The 22263-nt window shown below is 48.3% G+C and overlaps 1 protein-coding gene across 13 annotated transcripts in view; it reads left to right on the plus strand.

The window, feature by feature from the left end:
- The window catches only part of WDR37 (WD repeat domain 37), a 215128-nt gene that overhangs the window by 24800 nt on the left and 168065 nt on the right, over window positions 1–22263 (plus strand). For 8 of the 13 annotated variants that reach the window (XM_016962540.3, XM_063781290.1, XM_063781291.1 and 5 more), the window contains 5 exons: window positions 2181–2316; window positions 4062–4133; window positions 11015–11059; window positions 13688–13764; window positions 21684–21921. In XM_016962540.3, coding sequence (XP_016818029.1) covers window positions 2181–2316; window positions 4062–4133; window positions 11015–11059; window positions 13688–13764; window positions 21684–21921 — 568 coding nt within the window. The remainder of the gene's footprint in view (window positions 1–2180; window positions 2317–4061; window positions 4134–11014; window positions 11060–13687; window positions 13765–21683; window positions 21922–22263) is intronic. The other 5 variants (XM_054660641.2, XM_054660644.2, XM_001138069.7 and 2 more) reach the window with 1 other exon arrangement.

Consider the following 22263-nt stretch of genomic DNA (forward strand, 5'->3'; position numbering starts at 1 on the left):
TAGCTTTATTACTTTCCCTCCTTCTGACCCAGAGCCACGAAAAGCAAGTAACGTGCCTGGTGGGATAGCGGGAACACAAAAGTGTGTTACGTGAACGCAGAAGAGGTTTTTCCCCTTCCTGGGTGGCTAATGAGATTTCTGATGCCTACGGGGGAGGGAAGTGAGGAAGTCTAACCTGCAGCCCACTTTAAAGAAACTTATAAAAATCAGAAAGGGCTTTTTCCACAAAGAAAGACACTTATCTTCTCAAAAATATTTGCAAACATTTTCACAACCGTGCTTTAGATTGCGCCGCAGTTCAAACGATCTGGGATGACGGGCGTGAGCGTCAGTTTGCGGCTTCATTCTGCTGCTTTTCTGTTATGAACGTTCCCTCTAAGTAATTCAGTCTGTTTTGTTGGGCCTCTTGGTAATGACGACTAAGTCAGCTTTTCTAAGGAAAAAGAGTTAAGGTAATAGATGGTCAAAGTGCAGTGGGCATTTTGGAAGCAACACATGAGAAAATATTTGAAAACGGCACATGATCCCCTGCACAGCTCCAGCAGCACAGCTCCAGCAGCACAGCTCCAGCAGCAGTGCAGTCAGAGCCTCTGGGAAGGAGCCACTCTGTTCTTACCCTGCGAATGGAGCAGGTGAAGAATGTAACTCTAGTAGTTTGTTTCTTATAATACTGTTATTAATGTTAGAAGTGGTGAGAGATTTGGAAAATGAAATTTACGACAATACTGTTACTTATGTTAGAAATGGTGAGAGGCCTGGAAAATGAAATTTACTACAATACGGTTATTAATGTTAGAAATGGTGAGAGACTTGGAAAGTGAAATTTACCACAGCTTATTATGGTGGGAGGTTGTGTGTGTCCTTTAATTTCACTCCCTCCTAAAATGTTACAATATTATTTAACATCTGAATGACACTTTCTGTAAGCAAAAGCATCTCCCGTGTTGTGGAGGCATAATTTTCCTGGATTGAATAGGATATTAGTGTTCAGAAAGAAAAGAGGATAATGATGGGTTTGAGGTTGAACAAGTGCTTTTGCAATTCCTGTGACCAGTTGCAGTGGAAGTTCTTTCTGTTACTGGTGAAAATGTTGGCCTCTTCCTCAGCCTTTTATATCACTGTATCTGAGGAGAATAACTCGAGGGTGCGGACCCAAATCCATGTGACAGTGGGTTGTGCTTTCATGGTCTTAGGAAGAATGAATTTAGATGTGTTTTTCAGGGCTATGCCAAATCAGTGTTTAAAACAAGTTGTGTAATGCCACTGATTTTAGTTCTTCACTTAGTTTTTTTGTTTTATTCTGAAAAGTCTACATTATTCTGATTTACTTAACAGCTGGACAGCTGTTTTCTTACTGAAGAAAAATTTAAAAAGCAAACTCTGCAGAAATTGTTGTGTTGAATTAGTTTCTTCTTCACTCACTTCATATTTTTCCTGACAAGAGGGCATGAGAACTGTCTGCTGTGTGTGTCGTCATTCGAGACGATGCCTTTCTGTGGTCTGTGATGTGTTCGCATTGTCTCCTGCTGGGCTGAGCATGTCCAAAAGGCCAGGGGCCCACGGCCGCGCTGTCCTGCATCCTCATAGCTGGTGCCTGTTCTGAGCGAGCGCCAAGTCTCGGGCAAACCGGCACACCTATTAGTGTCGTCTTTTGATTCCTCCCCACCACAGGCTTTTTTTACACTTGATGATACGTGGTTGGTGTTAATTCTCAAAAACAGCAAAATGTGAACATGTACAGCGATCAGTGTCATTAGCTAAAGTTAAGGGTTTGGGATGTCCTTCCTGACTTTTTTGTGTCTGAGTGGCTAGCTAACGATTTGTTTTTTTTAATAATTTGGAAATTTTGTCTCATGGTTTGGGTTTGGGGGAGAGGACCTGAAACACCTAAATCTACCCTTCTGCAGTGAGACCTTCCATGCCTGGCTGCCAGACTGAGGTGGGGGAGCCTGCACAGGTCGCCGCGAGAGCTGCACGCATTCTCTGTGATAGGAGCTGAACCCGCCACCCTTTCCACACAGGGCGTTTCAGCTCACACTTGCGCTGTGTTCCTTGATGCTTTAACTGTCCTAGTCAGTGATTTGTGCATTTTCCAAGACGTCTTTTTCGTTTTCTCTTTCTTGACTTAGAAAAATTTACTTCAGTAAATTGTTTCACAAGACTCCCCATCTCGGTTTCAGATTGTCTCCAGCTTTAAGACCACGACATCGAGAGCTGCCTGCCAGCTCGTGAAGGAGTACATCGGCCACCGGGACGGAATCTGGGATGTCAGCGTGGCCAAGACACAGCCAGTGGTGCTCGGGACTGCATCAGCCGGTGAGTCGCACACGGACCTGGCCAGCCTGCGGAAGCATGGCTGTGCCTAATCCCTGAGTGATGGACATTCACTTTTCTGTGGCAGAGGAACCCTAGATGCAAAAGCGTCATGGAGGAGTCAGTGGAACCCACACATTAGCCCTTGGTGATGCTTAGTGCTGTGGCCTGAAGTCCTGCATTCCGTAGTCTCGTGGGAGGGTGTGCAGCTGCACCTTGCATTCTGTGGTCCCGTGGGTGGGTGTCCAGCTGCATCCTGCATTCCATGCTCCCATGAATAGATGTGCATCTGCACCCTGTCTTTTCCAGGTCCCCATGGGTAGGGCGTTGCAACTCACGGTGAACCAAGCATCTGAGGAAAGAAATACTTGTTTGGAATGGATTTAACTTAAACGTGTTGAGGAATCAGTATTCCAATTATTTGTTTTCTTTTTCTTATTTGAGATGGAGTCTCGCTCTGTTGCCCAGGCTGGAGTGCAGTGGCGCAATCTCGGCTCACTGCAACCTCTGCCACCTCCCGGGTTCAAGCGATTCTCCTGCCTCAGCCTTCCAAGTAGCTGGGATTACAGGTGCCCGCCACCACGCCTGGCTAATTTTTTTTTTTTTTTTTGTATTTTTAGTAGAGGCGGGGTTTCACCGTTTAGCCAGGATGGTCTTGATCTCCTGACCTTGTGATCCGCCCGCCTTGGGCTCCCAAAGTGTTGGGATTACAGGTGTGAGCCATCGTGCCTGGCCCTCTTTTTCTTATCCACAGCCAAGTGTATTTCTGATTTGTGGATGTATTTGACTTTTTTCCCACAAGTGGAGTACAGTTGAGGGACGGGACTTTGGTACTCACTGAAAGTGAACACTACCTGGGCACGTAGCCAGCAGTGGAGGCTGATGGCCTCCCCCAGCAGGTGTTTGCCCACAGAATCACAGGGGCAGAGTGTGGAAAGTGACCCATTGTTTTCTCTGAAAAAAGATATTTTATGAAAGCTATCTAAGGTGGCATAATACCCCTTGAGATAAAAATTGCTCAAATTACAAATGGTGCTCATTGAAAATGCCGTCCCAGCTTGTGAGACGTTAATCACTCACTGGACTCTGCTTTTTAGAGGCAGAAGTGAATGTGATAAACCACTTGAATAGCAAAGAAAGTTCTTGCTTCTCCTTTGAAACTGTTTTCATGGATGAGCGCCTTGGATTGCTTTGGAAATCATAGTTTTAAAAAAAGAATAAAAAGGTCCTTTCTGATATTTCCGAAATTTCATTTGGCTAATTGGTGCTTATTTCTCAGATTTTCCCATTAAATCTACTTAAAAAAATAATGGCTATAAGAGAAAGACCCAAAGATCCAAAGACATGCTTATCTCAACAGTTGTAACTGGATTTGGATGCTGTTTGAATTTGAACTCTGGGAGATGTTCTGGAACATTTTAATACTTTAATAAAATAATGAAACTGTGATGGGAACGACCTCTGTCTGTCATTTTCCAGCATGATGCAGCCAGCCTGATAGTAAAGTAGGAAATCGAGTCTCTGCTTGTCCGTTAGCTGACTTCATGGCCTCAGACAGGTCACAGCTTCTCCCATTTGGGAAATGTTTTCTTTGATCAATTGAAGCATACAGAGTATAGAATCAAAGGTGGAAGAGAGATCAGTGGTCGTGTAATTTCCCATTTTTAGAGTATTTGTCTTATTCTTTCATTTGAAAAACTATAAACTGATGATAGCTAAGTTCCGGCTTCTTCATTTCCATCTTGCAGATCACACGGCTTTGCTGTGGAGCATAGAGACAGGGAAGTGCCTAGTCAAGTACGCAGGCCACGTGGGCTCAGGTAAGCACTGCCTAAGGAGTGCCGTAGCCAGAGGCCATTGCCTTCTCCAGTGTGTTTTTAAAATCGTGCATGATAAAGCCAGCTGCTACTGTGTAGGAAGCCTTACTGTTTCGGTTGTCAGGGGACAGTGTGGTCTGTTCAGAGACTGGGATAACTCTGTCTTGAGCTTGTATGGGCTCAATAACAGGGAAAAGCTTAACTCCCTAAACAATGTACATATCGTCTTAGTCTGCATTTTATTTAATGTTGTATATAACCCATATGTAGGAAATTTTATAACTGAAATGTGTGCGTTATTTTTCACAAAATACATACCTGTTTTAGAGGTTTACTTTTGATGTAGTGATAACTTGGATGTATTCAATAAAGGATACTCCATGAATGTGCTTGCGTGCCCGTAGTGAATGCTGTCCCCGTAGTGAATGCTGTCCGCGTAGTGAATGCTGTCCACGTAGTTAACGCTGTCTACGTAGTTAACGCTGTCCACGTAGTTAACGCTGTCCACGTAGTGAACGCGTCCACGTAGCTCTTTTCTGCCTTTTCACTTAGAGCTGTGTGTGTACCAGTTTCCTGACCAGACTTTGTTTCTGTTTCCTCTCGCACGCGCTGTGTGGTTCCTTCCCCCGCAGTGCCCTCTTCACCTGCCCACTCGCCCTCACATCCTCCACGCTGCCAGGCTGAGAGGTGGCATCGCCTGTGTGCACAGAGGGACAGGTGTGGGTGGGGCCCGTGGCTCTGAGCGCCTGTCTGCCCGTCCCCAGGGCCCTGATGAGCTGTGGAGCCTTCCCCTCTCCTTTCCCAGGACCTCCTCTCTTTCGGCCATTCCTGCTGTCACCGCGTCTTCTCTTTCTTGCCCTGGACATTTCCCCTTAGTGTGTAGACAGGCTGGCGCCTTTCCCGTGTTAGACCCCCTCCTCCGTGCTGCCTTCTTACCTGTCTTCCTCCCCTGGCATCCCACAGACTGGCTGGGGTGCCACAGTGTCACCTGCAGTTTTCTAGCAGTGCCTGGCGTGTGTGTGATTGGTGCTCAAATGTAGAGCAAAACGCTGTTACAGGAATGAGTGCTGTATTCTGTTTCCTCACTCAAATTTCCTCTTCAGAAACGTTAAAAAAATTAAATATATGTGCCTAGGTTAAAAACTTAAGACTTGAAAATCGAAATGACTCCTTGATCCCTGGGCTACAGAATGGATGTTGTGTTAGTAGGCATGAAATCAGCATTCATCTTGTACATCTCCATCAGAGCTCTTGGGTGAGCAGGTGCATTGTCAATGAGCCAGTTGTATTATGATAGGTGTAGGTCTTAATGGTAGGCTTAAAATACTCAGTCAAAAATGCTGTCATCACATGTACTGTCATCCATGCTTTGTTGTTCCATTTATGGAGGACAGGTAGAGGAGATGTAGCGTAATTCTTAAGGGCCCTGGGATTTTTGGAATGGCAAGTGAGCATTGACTTCAGCTGAAAGTCACCAGCCCCATTCGCCCCTAACAAGAGTCACCCTGTCCCTTGAAGTTTCGAAGGCATGGATGTCTCCTCTCTAGCTAGGAAAGTACTAGACGGCATATTCTTCCAATATAAGGCTGTTTGTTTGCATTCAAAACCTGTTGTTTAGAGTGACCATCTTCACCAATGAGCTCAGCTGGATCTTCTGGAGAACTTGCTGCAGCTTCTCCATCAGCACTTGCTGTTTCACCTTGTACTTTTATGTTGTGGAGACGGTGTCTTAAACCTCATAAACAACTCTCTGCCAGCTTCCGGCTTTTCTTCCGCAGCTCCCTCACCTCTCACAGCCCTCAGGGAATTGAAGAGAGTCAGGGCCCTGCTCTGAATTAGGCTGCAGCTAAAGGGAATGTTGTGGCTGGTTTAATCAATCCCCACCACTCAAACTTCCTGTGTATCGGTGTTCTTGTCATTTGTGTGTTCACTGGAATAGCGCTCTTACTTTCCTTCGAGAACTTTTCCTTTGCATTCAGAAGTTGGCTGTTTGGTGCAAGATGCCCAGCTTTCAGCCTGTCTCAGCTTTTGACTTGCCTTCCTCACTAAGCTTAATCATTTCTAGCTTTTGATTTAAAGGGAGCAATGTGCAACTCTTCCTTGCATTGGAATACTTAAGAGACCATTGTAGGGTTATGAATTGGCCTAATTTTTGTATTGTTTTGTCTCGGAGTAGAGAGGCCTGAGCAGAGGGAGAGATGAGAGAAAGGCTGGTTGGTGGAGCAGTCATAACTCCCACAACATTTATTGAGTAAGTTTGTGGTCTTATGTGGGTGTGGTTTGTGCCTCTCCCCAAAATGACAATGGTAGCATCAGAGATCACAGGTCACTATTAACAGATATAATAATAATGCAAAAATCCAAGGTCAAGGTGCTGGCAAAAAGAAATTAAAAAAAAAAAAAAAAAGAAAAAGTTTGAAATATTGCAAGAATTACCAGCGTGTGTCACAGAGACATGAAGTGAACACATGCTGTTGGGAAGATCGTGGCAATTAGGTGTTCAACGCAGGGTTGCCACAAACCCTCAATTTGTAAAAAATCCAGTACCTACAAAGCACAGTAAAGTGAAGGGTAATAAAATGGGGTATGCCTGCATCCACACATAGACGTGTACATACACGCATAGTCATTTCTGTTCTCTAGAGGGGATTTAATTTTCCCTTGGCCAGCAGATAGAGTGGACGGCAAGCCTTGATTGACTTAAGGGTTGGTGGCCGGTGGGTTTCAGGCTTTAGGGGTTCTGCTGTTCCTCTCGCTTTCCCTTGTTCTAAGGGAGTTGTCCTTCAAGGGTGTGCCTTCACAGGCCCTGAGCTTTAGTTTCATCTGCCAGTCCTCTCCGTGTTAGCTCTTAGAGGCTGCTTTCTGCTTGGTGTCCGCCCTTATGCCCAGTTTAGGTGCTGTCAGTGCCTGGGGGAGGTGAGCAGCTGGCCCGCTCCTTCCTGGCTGCCTCTCCTGAGGGATCCAGCCTCAGTTCCTGTCGCAGCCCCTCACGTCTGGACTGCACCCTCGCGCTGGCTGGTCTCTGTGCCTTGAGGGAGTGCCTCAGCTAGTGGGGCTTCCAGTGCTTCCCTCTGGGGCCTCTGGGCCTGGGGGCCTCAGGGCTTCCATGATGACTTCAAGCCTTTTGTTTATTTTTTGCTGTTTATCTGCAGCTTTTATAATTAATTCCACTAGGGGGTCTGAGTGGATCCACAGAGGCTGCCTTGTCCCAGCAGGAAGAAGTCTCTTCCTGTTCTTGTGCCTGGCTTGTGTTTTTTATTGGCTTTCCGTTCTTCACGCAGGTTAATTCAACCTTCCCGTGCTCACCCGCAATTCAGCCTTCCCGTGCTCACCCGCAATTCAGCCTTCCCGTGCTCACCCGCAATTCAGCCTTCCCGTGCTCACCCGCAATTCAGCCTTCCCGTGCTCACCCGCAATTCAGCCTTCCCGTGCTCACCCGCAATTCAGCCTTCCCGTGCTCACCCACTCACCGTCACCATCTGCTCTTCTGGCCTCCAGTATTCGGTGTCGACTCTTCGCTCATCGTCTCTTTAGTTCTTTCTTTGTGGGTCTGTGCCTGTTTCTTCCAGGATGCCTCCTGCATTTAGAGAGGTGTCGGAGAGGGGAGAAGACGCCTGTGTTTCTGGCACGCTGTCGTGTTGCGTGTGTCTCTCCTCTTCCTCCTGGGGACTTGTGTTTGTGTTTTTCCACTAGGGGATTTTTCTTTTTTTGAGACGGAGTCTCACTCTGTCCGCCCAGGCTGAAGTGCAGTGGTGCGAACTCCATTTGCTGCAACCTCCGCCTCCCACGTTGAAATGATTCTCCTGCTTCAGCCTCCCGAGTAGCTGGGATTACCACGCCTGGCTAAATTTTGTATTTTTTTAAAATTTATTTTTAATTAATTTATTTTTTGAGATGGAGTCTTGCTCTGTCACCAGGCTGGAGTGCAGTGGTAGGATCTCGGCTCACTGCAACTTCCGCATCCCTGGTTCAAAGGATTCTCCTGCTTCGGCCTCCCGAGTAGCTGGGAGTACAGGCACATGCCACCACGCCCAGCTAAGTTTTGTATTTTTAGTAGACATGGGGGTTTCACCATGTTGGTCAAGCTGGTCTTGAACTCCTGACCTCAGAGGATCCACCCGCCTCGGCCTCCCAAAGTGTTGGGATTATAGGTGTGAGCCACCGTGCCCGGCCTGGAGATGTTTTGATCTCTTAAGTTGACCTAACTAAAGGGAGTGGTGGTGGGGCTGGTGGGAGTTGAATCAGTACAACTCTACAAGGAGATGGTCTTGACCCTGAATCACACTCTGCCTCTTTCCTCTTGGGTCCTCTGAGCACAATGCCCAACAGCAGACTCCCCGCTCTGGCCCCCAGGAGAGGAAAATGGGTGAGGGTCCCAGTTTCACTGTGTCTGCGCCTCTCAGAGGCAGAGGTGACACTGGTGGCAGAGGTTGTTGTCCCCTTTGTTCTTCTCTCTTTAGATTTCAGCTTAAATTTTATGACAGTTAAATGTGCATGTGATGGAAAGAGCCAGTGCCTTTGACACTGGATGAAGGGTAGCCGTGGCTGGCATCCCCGTTTCTGCTCCCCTCGTGGCCACTGTGGATTGGGTCAGGTGGCCATGGATTCTGCTGCCGCGCCTTTAAATCATGGCTCACTTGCTGCCCCGGCCTTCCTGCTCCAGCCGGCCTGTTGACCGTCCACTATGGAAGGTGACCGGGGGTGATTGAGCTCTCTCGAGGGCCTCGTTATACAGGCGTGGTTTTCATCCTAACCCCAACGTGATTCTGTGCCGATTTTGTAAGATCAGGGGTCAGTTTTCACATTATTTTGCCTGGGTGAGCAGTGCTGCGAAGCAACTGCTTCCACAGCTCCCGTCACCATGTGCCTGTCCTACCCCTCCTTCTGTGGTGCGGTGCCTTCCACCCACACCTCACAGTGGCCCAGCTTCGTTTACCTCACAGTGGCCCAGCTTCGTTTGTGATTAGCTGAGGGTTGGGATAGACATAATAAAGTGAAAATTGATGATTGATCTTACCAAAATTTCTCATTGAAATTGGAAGCATTAATACTATTTGTTAGTGGTTCTAGTGATCGTTTGGTTTTAGCTCCATTGAGTGCTTAAGTTTATTGCTTATAAGTGTACACGGTTTCCACCAGTTTTTCCCACAGTTATCTGTATTTTAATATTAATAATGAGGCTATCTTCTAGCATTTTTCATTTAGTTCCTTAGAAAAATATAATTCTAATGGTATAGCTACCAACATTTTGTTAAGGAGATAACCTATTCAGATGTGGTAAAATTTCCTATATGTTCTACGTTAGGGACATGCATTTTCTTCACAAGGGGTGGAAATAAGGGTTAGTGTCCCCAGAGTGACACGAGTCAGCTCTTTGCTCTGCTGACTGGTGCTGACTGACGGTAGCTCACCCCATCCCAATTCCTGTCGTTTGCTTCGGGAAGATCCCAGGTGGGCAGTGTGGGCTCCAGACTAGGTCAGGCCTGTGGAGCCGGGCTCTGTGTTCAATGCTGGCATTTATGTGTGTGCTTGTGGTCTTGCTGACCACATGTCAAGCTATTCTGTCTACATTCAAGACAGGAGCAAGGGGGAAGGTGAAGTGCCAGGGTCTCCTGCTCCTTTTTCAAGAAAATGATAGCTTCCTCAGACCTCTGGCCGGGTGCAGTGGCTCACGCCTGTAATCCCAGCACTTTGGGAGGCTGAGGTTGGCAGGAGTTTGAGGCCAGCCTGGGCGACATGGCAAGACCCTGTCTCTACTAAAAATACAAAAGACCGTGTCTCTACTAAAAATACAAAAGACCCTGTCTTTTTTTTTTTTTTGAGACGGAATCTCGCTCTGTCGCCCAGGCTGGAGTGCAGTGGCTCGCGATCTTGGCTCACTGCAAGCTCCGCCCCCCTGGGTTCATGCCATTCTCCTGCCTCAGCCTCCCAAGTAGCTGGGACTACAGGCGCCCGCCACAGTGCCCAGCTAATTTTTTGTATTTTTAGTAGAGACGGGGTTTCACCATGGTCTCGATCTCCTGACCTCATGATCTGCCCGCCTCGGCCTCCCAAAGTGCGGTATTACAGGCATGAGCCACTGCGTCTGGCCCGACCCTGTCTTTACTAAAAATGGCAAGACCCTGTCTCTACTAAAAATACAAAGAAACCCTAAACTAGTCAGGTGTGGTGGTACATTCTTATGTCCCAGCTACTTGGGAGGCTAAGGTGGGAGGATCACCTGAGTCTTGAAGGTCAAAGCTGTAGTGAGCTGAGATCGTGCCATTGCATTCCAGCCTAGGCAACCAGAGTGAGACCCTATCTCACAAAAAAAAAAAAAAAAAAAAAAAAAGAAGACCTCTGCCAAATACCCCTTTTGTAAGGAGAGTGGGAGGACATCATAGCCTGCGTAACCCAGTCGTGATTCATTCTCTGAGGCTGGCAGAGGTTATACTCTCTGGGGTCCTGGGGTCTCTACTAGTCACAGAACAGATTGGGGTCCTTAGGCTGGGAAGGAAGGCGGATGGGGCGGGGCTTATGGTAATAAATTGTGTCTGCCACACTATAATTTGTCTTCACCTGTTGTCATAATTATGTTTTCTTTTTTTTAATCCTGATTTATTTTTAGCTAAAAATGACATCTTTGTCTATAAAAAGAACTAGATGATGAATATCCTTTTCCTGGGGTCCTAAACTGTAGCGGTTTGGTGGTTCATACCTTAGTTGTTTTTATTGTGCCTGTGTTCTAATTCACACATTTATTTATAACTTAACTGAGTGGAGGATCAAATATTGAACTCATAGTTCTTTTAATGTTGACTTTGAAATACACGCTATAGCTAATAAATGTTGATAACATGTTTTTGTCACTTTAAACCTGTTTTTATCATATTTTTATTTTGCAGTAAATTCTATCAAATTTCATCCCTCAGAGCAGTTGGCTCTCACTGGTATGTTGATTTTTTTCTTTATTGAACAAAATGATAGATGGTCTTAAAACAACTATAAATATTCCTTTCGTATCGTAGCAGAATAATCCATGGCTTTTATGAAAGTTAATCTTTAGTAGACATTTTATGAATTAAATGAGAAATGGATAAAGGAAAATACATTGAGCAGTACTTTCTAGAGACAGTAGTGGATAAGCAGTTGGATTTATTGTGAGATGAAGATGGCTTCACAGTCTTCTCGAAGCCTTTCCGTGCAGCATCAGCATGTTTGCTGTTCCCCCCGCAGTTCCTGTAGATGGAGCTCCTTGAGGCCCTGTGGTTACCATTCTGTTCCCTTAGATTGTAGGGATCTGATATGGAGGAAAAGAGAAATAGCACAGAGACACGGCAAGTTGCCAATGTCAGCATTTTTACTTCTTTCTGGGTAATTTATCTAACCCGTGGTAGCTTGGATTTACCATAACTTAAGAGTAGTTTTAAAAACGTGCCTGCCTTGGTCGCTTTTGGAGGGTAGCCTTACAGTACTGAGGACTCTTCCTGTGAGATTGTCAGACCCCCACAGATCCCCATGATAGCCCAGGGACATTGGTGATGATCTCGAAGGATGTGTGTAGGCTTTCAGTAGACCAGAGGTCCTTATGATTTTTCTGTAAAGGAGTAAGCAGTGAATATTTTCATCTTTGCGGGACATTCAGGCTCTGTCGCCAGTACTGAGTTCTGCTGTTGCAGCCTAAAAGCAGCGGACAGTGCACTGATGAGTGGACATGGCTGTGTCCACTTACTCACAAAAGTGGGCGGCTGTCTGGGTTTCGCCTATGGGCCAAATTGTGCTGACGCAGGAATAGAACACTGAGGTTGAGATGACTGGCCCCTTCATGCAGGTGGAGTTGTTTAAGAAGGAGCCCCAGCGACAAGTATTTCCAGTGTGTGGGATGCAGCGAGTCATGCGGTTTGGTTGGAGTTTCTATGTGAGAGAGAAATGTGGTGGGAGGGTTAGCCTGAGAGTCATTTTGAGCAGGCCCAGACCACATAGCTGACTTTCGCCTTCATACGTATATGAAGACTAAAGCAGACAAGGAGTTTACACCTTACGAAGTTGGCGGTTTGTGGGATGATTGAAAAGGGGGCAAGGAGACTGGTGGCAATTAGATGTGTCCAGATTCAAACCAAAGGGCTGGAAAAGAGGGTGGAACCAGACACATCCAGGAACTGATGAAGACTTGGAAACATGAGGTAATGAGCATAGAGAGGGGAGAGTTAGACGAGGAAACATGAGGTAATGGGGACAGAGAGGAGAGTTAGACTTGGAAACGTGAGGTAATGGGCATAGAGAGAGGAGAGTTAGACTAGGAAACATGAGATAATGGGGATAGAGAGGAGAGTTACACTGGGAAACGTGAGGTAATGAACATGGAGAGAGGAGAGTTAGACTTGGAAACAGGAGGTAATGGGCATAGAGAAGGGAGAGTTAGACTGAGAAACGTGAGGTGATGGGGATAGCAAGGAGGGTTAGACTGGGAAACATGAGGTAATGGGTATAGAGAGGAGGGTTATACTTGGAAATGTGAGGTAATGGGCATGGAGAGAGGAGGGTTAGACTGGGAAAGATGAGGTAATGAGCATGGAGAGGGGAGGGTTAGACTGGGAAATGTGAGGTAATGAGCATGGAGAGGGGAGAGTTAGACTGGGAAACGTGAGGTGACGAGCATGGAGAGAGGAGGGTTAGACTTGGAAACGTGAGGTAATGGGCATGGAGAGAGGAGGGTTAGAGGGGAAACGTGAGGTAAGGAGCATGGAGAGAGGAGAGTTAGACTGGGAAACGTGAGGTAAGGAGCATGGAGAGAGGAGAGTTAGAGGGAAACGTGAGGTAACGGGCATGGAGAGAGGAGGGTTAGACTGGGATTGGGCATGATGTTGATTTGAGGAGGAGTTGCAAGTCCGGGCAGTACATTCATTTGCATCAAATGTGCTGCATCAGCTCAGAGCAGCTCCTTTAGAGAAGTTGGGTGGCAGTGAAGAGAAGGTGGAAGCCAGCCTGCCCGTGTGTGGGTGAGAGGTGGCCATGCTGGTGTCCGAGGCCTGTTCTGTGCCCCGCAGTGCTGTCCTTTTGTCTTTCTAATCCTCAGTCAAAGCGTTTCCTCGCAAACTGGCTGCTGAAAACAGAGTGGGACGGGAGCCGCACACATGAGCAGTGCTGATAGGTGCCTGGCCCATTGAAAGGCCGCGTGTGTGTTGAATGGATGGAGATGAGTGTCGCTTTCCCGAACATCTCAGAGTTGATTGCAGCTGTAAGTTCTGATATGATAGGGTTTCTTAGGTTAGATAGATGGAGAGGAAAATCTACTATTTGTACATTTTCTCTGAACTTCCAGGACTTTCTATGCTAAAATGAAAGGTGAAATAGTTTTATAAGTAATCATTATTTCCTCAATTTTGGACATGTACTCTATTTTCAATAGCATTATGCAGTCTCAGAAAAGAGTTATTTAAGTAAAAAGTACATTCATCTCACTAAGTGGTCACTAAGCTGGAAAGGTCTGACTGCTGCTGCTTAGCCATAGTGGTGGTGAAGAGCACATTTTACCATGGTCTGTGCCTTGGGTAATTTTCCCCGATTTCTCTCTTCAGCTTCTGGAGATCAGACTGCTCATATCTGGAGATACGCGGTGCAGCTGCCGACACCCCAGCCTGTTGCTGACACTAGTGTAAGCACCTTTCCTTACCTGCGAATGTGTAGGATGCTGATGTCTGCGAATCTGAGAATCCATTTATATTATCTGTCATGGACGGAATGTCTGTGTCCCCCCAAGTTCAGTGTTGAAGGCGTCACCCCCAGTATGGTTGAATTTGGAGATTGGGCCTCTAAGGTAGTAGTTAAGGTTCAGTGAGGTTGCTTGAGGTCCTCATAAGAGGAGACAGTGGAGAGCTCACCTGTGTTCTCAATCTCTCTGTCACTCTCCGCGTCACGTAAGAGCAGAGCCAGAGGGCGGCCGTCTGTAAGGATGAGCCTGCACCAGAACCTGAATTGGCTTGATCTTGGACTTCCAGCCTCCAGAACTGTGAGAAAATAAATGTCTGTTTTTATGCGTCGCCCGGTCTGTGGCATTTTGTTACGGCAGCCAGAGCCAACTGAGACAGATTTCAGTACCGCAGAGTGCGGGCTGCTAAAGGAATGCCGACAGTGTGGACGTGGCTTCGGGACCGGGAATGGGTACATGCTGCAGGCGTTTGCAGGGACCTGCTGGAGAAAGCCTCCATAGCTGCGAAGAGCTTGTTGGTAGAAATACGGACATCGATGGGGACTCGGGTGAAGGCTCAGAGAGGAAAGGGGAGAGCTGGAGAGAAAGCTTCTAGCATCTCAGAGAATGCAGGTATCATAGACAGAATGTTGTGGAAAAGTGGATGTTGAAGGCCTTTCTGCTGAGGCTTAGAGGAGGCAAGGAACAGGTCACAGGGAACCGGAAGAAAGTGATCCTCATTACAAAATGGCCGAGGACTTGGCTGAGCTGAGATCCTGTGAATGAAATGTTAAAGGTGCAGCCTGGCTGCTCTCCTCGCTTATAATAAAGTGTGAAAGGACAGAGATACTCCGAAAGAGTTGTTAAGGGAAAGGGGACGGCACTTGTAAGATTTGGGAAATTCCCAGCCTGTGCCTGTGATAAAAGAAAGAGAAAGCCGGTTCCGAAAAGCACATGCAGGGTTTGTCTGAACAGTCAGTTGACAGGGAGGCGAGTGTGGGTGGGAGCCACGGCTTTAAGCACCCACCGCAGCAGGATCCAGGACTGGAGATGGGATTATACCCAGAGACCCCGCCAGCTCGAACCAGAGGGGACACGGTGGGGACAGAATGAAGGAAGGCATCAGACTGCTGGGATTGCACAGCACGGAAACCAGAGCTGCCTGGGCGAGAACCTTTACCACCCTTCAAGATGAGGGAAGAATGCCCCTGAAGGTGATTCTGAGGTTGGCAGGGCTGCAGCTCTCACTGCAGTCCCAGGACGAGAGCCTGTTTCCTCCTTGGTTTTGAAGTGTAGGAGCCTCCTTGGTTTCAGGGCCAGGTTGCCCATGGTCCAGTGCTGTGGGGGTGGGGTTGCCAGGCTGAGCCAAGGGGGTGACGCCCCTGCCCCAGCATGCCTGGAGGGTGGCGCATCCAGACCAAGAGGGGCTCTCTGGAGCCTGAAGAGCTCGTGGAGTTTGCCTTGTGGGGTTTTGGACTTGCTTGGGCCCCGCCACCCTTTCCCTGTTGCCTCTTTCTCTTTTGGAAAGGGAGCGTCTGTCCAGTGCCTGCCCTACTGTTGTATTTTGGGAACATGTAACTTGTTTAGGTTCCGTGGTTTACGGCTGGAGGGGAGCTCAGCTTCAGGGTGGGCGAATCGCACTCTGAGTCCCACCCAGTCCTGATTCAGGTGATGTTTTGTTGAGACTTGGGACTTCACACCTTAGCGCTGTTGCTGGAATAAGACTTCTGGGGCTGTTGGGATGGGATGACTGTATTTGCCATGCAAGAAGGACATGAATTTGGGGGAGGCCAGGGACAGGATGTTCTCAACGGAATGTCTCCGTCCCCCAGAAATCTGTGTTGAAGCCCTAACCCCCAGTGTGGCTGTATTTGGAGATGGGGCCTCTGAGGAAGTGGTTAAAGCAAAATGAGGTAGTGGAGGGGATGCCCTGATCCCATAGGATGAGTGTGTCCTTGTTAGAAGAGACACCAGACAGCTCACCCTTATGGCTGCCCTTGTGTGTGCACGCTCTCTCTCTCCCCCTCTCCCCATCTGTCCGTTTTTTTTTTTTTTTTTTTTGAGATGGAGTCTCGCTCTGTTGCGCAGGCTGGAGTGCAGTGGTGTGATCTTGGCTCACTGCAACCTCCACCTCCCGGGTTCAAGGGATTCTCCTGCCTCAGCCTCCCGAGTAGCTGGGACCACAGGTGCGTGTCACCACACCCAGCTAATTTTTGTATTTTTAGTAGAGACGGGGTTTCACCATGTTGGCCAGACGGTCTCAATCTCTTGACCTCGTGATCCGCCCTCCTCGGCCTCCCAAAGTGCTGGGATTACAGGCGTGAGCCACCGTGCCCAGCCTCTCTGTGCTAATATTAATAGAAGAGCCCCTGTGGGCACGCGGCAGGATGGCGGTGCCACACACCGGAAGAGGGGACTCACCAGAAGCTGCACTGGTTGACACCTTGGTCATGGACTTAGAGTCTCCAGAACTGGAAGATAACTCATTTCTGTTGTTGAAGCCTTTCGGCCTGTAGTCTTGTGTTTTGGCAGCCTGCGTTGAATGAGACAGTGCCTAGAAAGACACTCCTCCACCTCTGTATGCATGCATCTGCTCCAGCCTTCCTTTCAACAGACAGTAAACATTTACCGTCCACTCTCTTACAGTTTATGTTTGGATCCTGTTTCTCACTGTCTCATCTGTTTAATATTAGACATCTGGTGTATCTTTCATGGACTTCTATCATCACATCAACTAATGGCCTGTATGACATCAGTTTTATGTGGTTCAAATTTAAACGTAGGTAACAAAAGATGTGTATTGAGAAGAATGAATTCTTCATGTATTTATACCATAAATTCATAAAATTCTTCACTTACTGTTTGCCTTGTGCTCTCTGCAGTAGCCCAGTGCCCTATGTTTATGATCACAAAGAGGCCTGAATGTTTCTCTGAGAGCAGTTATCTCCCTAGTTTCAATGACAGGATAAATGTTAGTGGTGTGATCTTCCCACATGCTCAGCCCCCCCAGTTCAGTGCCTGAACAGGTGGGAACAGTGCCAGGCAGACAGTGTAAATGACATACACGTCTAGAAGTTTCAGTTTGTATTGGGCTGTGATTGTTGCAAGGATGAAAGTAATCTAGTTTTGATATTTTCATCTTGGAATATTCCTTGAGTTTTCTGCTTTGTGAACATTCTAAACACTCTTCTATGTGGAGATAGTTAAGCAGTTAATAAATTCCAGTGATAAATGAGTTTTCTTTAGTCCTAATCGAGGTTATCATAGTTCATTTTTAACTGCATGTATTGTGTATTAACAGTTTTGTTCTCTTTGTGGAATTGCCAGACTATTCATTATGTAGCGCATAACACTGTCCACTAACACGCACATTTAGTGATGAAACAAGTGAAATGTGTGCTGATGGTGGGCGTGGTGGAGAGGTGAGGAGGGTGAGCATTGATGCTTAGGAATTTCAGCATGTGCACTGATGGTGGGTGTGGTGGAGATGTGAGGAGGGTGAGCATTGATGCTTAGGAAATTCAAAATGTGCACTAATGGCGGGCATGGTGGAAAGGTGAGGAGGGTGAGCATTGATGCTCAGGAAATTCAAAATGTGCGCTGATGGCGGGCGTGGTGGAGAGGTGGAGAGGTGAGGAGGGTGAGCATTGATGCTCAGGAAATTGAAAATGTGCGCTGATGGTGGGCGTGGTGGAGAGGTGAGGAGGGTGAGCCTTGATGCTCAGGAAATTCAAAGGAGTTAATGTATGGATTGTTTTCCAAATAAAATAAGAAAAACACCAATTTTGTCAGAGGGAAGATTCATGTCCAGTACTTACATTAAAAACACCTAATAGTTTACTTAGAATGTTCACTTAATTTTATTTTCTTCTATACTACTTTGCTTGTGTTGGGTGAGTGCACTTCTCATGTTGATAGCTGCCACCTCAAGATTTGGGGCTGGTGTTGGGGGGTCTGAGTTAAAGATGAACCTCTGTGATGTGCTGTGACTTGAGCTGTCCTGGGAGCACTGCACACACAGTTGTGTTGGGCCCTCCCTAATAAGGAGGAGGCAATGCAGCCTGTGGACGGCCAGGTCCCTGCAGAAATGGCGTGGGAGGCTCCTTCCAGCACTACTGGATGAAATGAGGGTCCTCAGGTGGAAAGCAGTTTTGTTTTCAGAAGCTTTTGCCGGCCAGTGTTGACTCTGATTTGCTTAGCAGTTGTAATTTTCAATTTTAACACAAACTCTAATCTGTTAAAATCTGTGTTCATCTTGAATCATTATAGCTTTTGGGCAAACGTCTTGTGTTTTAAAATTTGCATCTGTGAGTTTTGCTTGACATCCACAGTGTTGATAAGGAAGCGTTTGGGTGGCGTAGTGGAAACAGACTTAGACCAACAGAATGACTGTCACATGTGAGTTAGGTTACACTGAGTTACTCGTTTAACTTCCTCAGCCTTCTTTTTCTTCTGTGAGGGGTTCACCCCGTGGCTGCTCCTGGCTCTTTGCTGTGCTCCCTCCAGAGCCGTTTTCCCAGCCGCGTGCAGTGCTGTCACCCGTCACCCCCTGCCTTCAAGGTGACGTCCCGAGTACCCCCCTGCTGCAGCCTGTCTGGGGGCCTCTGCCAGCCTTGTGAGCCTCGGGCCCCCCGTCCCGACTGAGCTGCACGTGCCACCCTGAACTTGCTGTCTCTGGGTGTTCCTTTCCTTGTGCCACCCGTCTCAGGAAACGTCCCTGTCACCCAGTGCTTTAGACCAAACACCTTTCCACCGTCTGAATGCCTGTATTGTTCTCTTACTGCCTGTGGAAATCACCCTGTCAGCCACTCCTGCAGCAGAGGGCGCTTCAGTTCTTTCTTCCCACCCTGCTCCAGGCCGCCCTCTCTCACCTGCACTTCTCTCATCTCCTGTCCTTCTCCCCCGTTGTTTTCTGGGGCTGCCATAACAAAGTGCCACAGGCAGGGTGACTTCTAAACAGCAGATCCGTGTTCTAAACAACAGGTCCGTGTTCCCACAGTCCTGGAGGCTGGAAGCCCGAGATGAGGGTGTGAGCAGGGCTGGTTCCTCCTGAGGCGTCTTTCCATGGCTCATAGATGGCGTCTTCTCCTGGGTCCTTCATCCCTCTGGGAGTGTCTGTGTCCTCATCTCTTCTTACAAGGACGTCAGTCCTATTGGAATAGGATCCACTCTCCTGGTCTCATTTTACCTTAATTATCTCTTTAAAGCCCCTTTCTCCAAACAGCCCCATTCTGAGGTCCTGGGGTGAGGACTTCAACACAGGAATTTGGGTCCACAGTTCTGCCCATAGCAGCCCCTTCCACTGTTCCCTCCGCAGTTTGTTCACACAGCACACACCGGGCATCACATCCTGCCGACAGCCGTCTGGTGATTTTGCATCACACGGAATAAAACCTGGTGTCCTTTCCAGTCTCCCGGGATTACAGGAGCTGTTCCCGACTTTGCCTCCCGTAGCTCTTCCGCACATGGCGGGAATGTTGTTCCTCAGCCCGGGCGAGCCTTACTTAACCTTTCCTTTCCTCACATCTGACTCACGTGCGACCTCATCAGAGTCCCTCCTCAGTAATTCTGTGTAAAATAGCAGCCCCCATCCAGCTGCCCCTTGTCCTGTTTTATTTTACTTCATAGAAGTTACTACCACCTTACTCTGTCTCCATGTTGACTTGTGTTCCCGTGCTGCTCTGCATCCATGTGATATGTGTTCCCGCGCTGCCCTGCGTCCCTGTGACGTGTTTACGTACTGCCGTGCATCCATGTGACGTGGGTTCCCGTGCTGCCGTGCGTCCGTGTGACGTGCATTCCCGTGCTGCCGTGCGTCCCTGTGACGTGCGTTCCCGTGCTGCCGTGCGTCCCTGTGACGTGCGTTCCCGTGCTGCCGTGCGTCCCTGTGACGTGCGTTCCCGTGCTGCCGTGCGTCCGTGTGACGTGCGTTCCCGTGCTGCCGTGCGTCCCTGTGACGTGCGTTCCCGTGCTGCCGTGCGTCCCTGTGACGTGCGTTCCCGTGCTGCCGTGCGTCCCTGTGACGTGCGTTCCCTTGCTGCCGTGCGTCCCTGTGACGTGCGTTCCCGTGCTGCCGTGCGTCCCTGTGACGTGCGTTCCCGTGCTGCCGTGCGTCCCTGTGACGTGCGTTCCCGTGCTGCCGTGCGTCCCTGTGACGTGCGTTCCCGTGCTGCCGTGCGTCCCTGTGACGTGCGTTCCCGTGCTGCCGTGCGTCCCTGTGACGTGCGTTCCCGTGCTGCCGTGCGTTCCCGTGCTGCCGTGCGTCCCTGTGACGTGCGTTCCCGTGCTGCTGTGCGTCCCTGTGACGTGTGTTCCCGTGCTGCTGTGCGTCCCTGTGACGTGGGAACCCGTGCTGTTGTGCGGCCCTGTGACGTGTTCTCGTGCGGCTGTGTGTCCATGTGACGTGTTCCCGTGCTGCTGTGCGTCCCTGCGACGTGCGATCCCGTGCTGCTGTGCGTCCATGCGACGTGCGTTCCCTTGCTGCTGTGTGTCGCTGCGACGTGCGATCCCGTGCTGCTGTGCGTCCCTGCGACGTGCGATCCCGTGCTGCTGTGCGTGCCTGTGACATGCGTTCCCGTGCTGCTGTGCGTCCCTGTGACGTGCATTCCCTAGTAATGTGTATGTGCTCATGACGTGCCTGTGTTAGGCCATTCTTGCATTGCTATAAAAAATACTTGGGACCGGGCAATTTATAAAGAAAAGAGGTTTAATAGGCTGATTCTGCAGGCTGTACAGGAAGCGTGGCACCAGCATCTGCTTGGCTTCTGGGGAGGCTTCAGGGAGCTTGGAGCTTTCACTCACAGCAGAAGGCGAAGCGGGAGAAGGCGTCATGTGATGGAAACAGGAGTAAGGCGGGGGCGGGGGGTGCCCCACATCCAAGCAGCCAGATCTCGTGAGAGCTCACCCACTATTGTGAGGTCAGCATCAGGCTATGAGGAATCCTCCCCCATGAGCCAGACACCCCCACCAGGCCCCGCCTCCAACACAGGGGATTCCAGTTCAGCATGAGATTTGGGCTGGGACAAATTTCCAAACTATCAGTTCCAGTACTAGTACTTGTGTATATATGACATACCTCTCCATACTAACGTGTGTGTGTGTGTCTGTGTGTGTGTGTGTGTGTGGTCTCCCTCTTTTGCTAGAACATTAAGTTCTCTGAGGGCAGGGGCTTTACCAGGGGTCTTCACTCCAGAGTTCCTACCTGCTAGATTGAGCGTAGTTTTGCATGTGTGCATGTCAGAAGCCGTCTGTCCTCTTCTGCATTGTGTAAGCAGCACCTGGGCTGGGGGTGGGGACTGGCACTCTGTCACCCCCTGATAAATATTTGTTGGATGAATATACAGATTTTCTTACAGAGCTGGCTGTAATGTGTTTGTTTTAGCCTTGGCCTTTGACAGGGGGCTTGATGTTACAAAGGAAAATAGACTCTTATGACTATAGCACTAGAATTCCAAGTATATTTTAAATAGGCTCTTGAGAATGAAAATGCCTTTTTGTAATGTGATAAATTACTGACTTTCATTTGTATTTGGTTAGTTTTATATTGCATTTCTACAAGTAACTGATGAAAGCTTAAATGTTGAAAATCATTTTATTTGCCATTCTGTTGATGTGTGGAAATAAATGGTAGTTGAGTTGACAATGTTGTGGATTCCACTTTTTTTTCTGTACGAGGTGGTCGTAGAGTTGATGGGTGTTCACGGGCAGCAGTTATGGGTCAGAGAAGGACATATTCATCACAGTGGCCAGCACCGGGCTCCTAGTGGTGACCATCATGATGGATATGTCCTCAAGAGATTAATGAGAACCATCTATTTTGTAGCTATGTCAGAAGAAACTCAAGATTTCCAGGAAATGTCTTTCTTTTCTGGCCTTCCCTTTGGCAGCAGATATCTGGGGAAGATGAAGTAGAGTGCTCTGACAAGGACGAGCCCGACCTCGATGGGGATGTGTCCAGCGACTGCCCCACCATCCGCGTCCCACTGACATCCCTCAAGAGCCACCAGGGCGTGGTCATCGCCGCCGACTGGCTGGTTGGGGGGAAGCAGGCTGTGACTGCCTCCTGGGACCGGACGGCAAACCTGTACGACGTGGAGACGTCCGAGCTCGTTCACTCTCTGACAGGTGCCTGGGTTCTCTGAGTCCGCCGCCTCCTGGCTGTGCATGTTAGTTTATGTCCATGGGTTATGTCTGACCTTGCCACTTACTTCTTAACCAGAATGAGTCTCTGTGTTCTTGGCTCTTCTGTGGTAATTTTTGGAGATTCTTTCTAGTAATAATAGAACTATTGGTAGCTAAATTTATTTTGTCTTCAGGGGTTTTAAATTGTAGCATGTAGTATCTAGATATTGGACATATGGTAGTTGTATTAGTTTTCCATTGCTCTGTAACAAATTTCCACAATCTTAGTGTCTTAAAACGACAGGAATTGACGGCCTCATGGTTTCCCAGGTCAGGAATTCTGGG

The sequence above is a fragment of the Pan troglodytes genome, chromosome 8, assembly GCF_028858775.2.
Source record: "Pan troglodytes isolate AG18354 chromosome 8, NHGRI_mPanTro3-v2.0_pri, whole genome shotgun sequence".
Lineage (NCBI taxonomy): Eukaryota > Metazoa > Chordata > Mammalia > Primates > Hominidae > Pan > Pan troglodytes.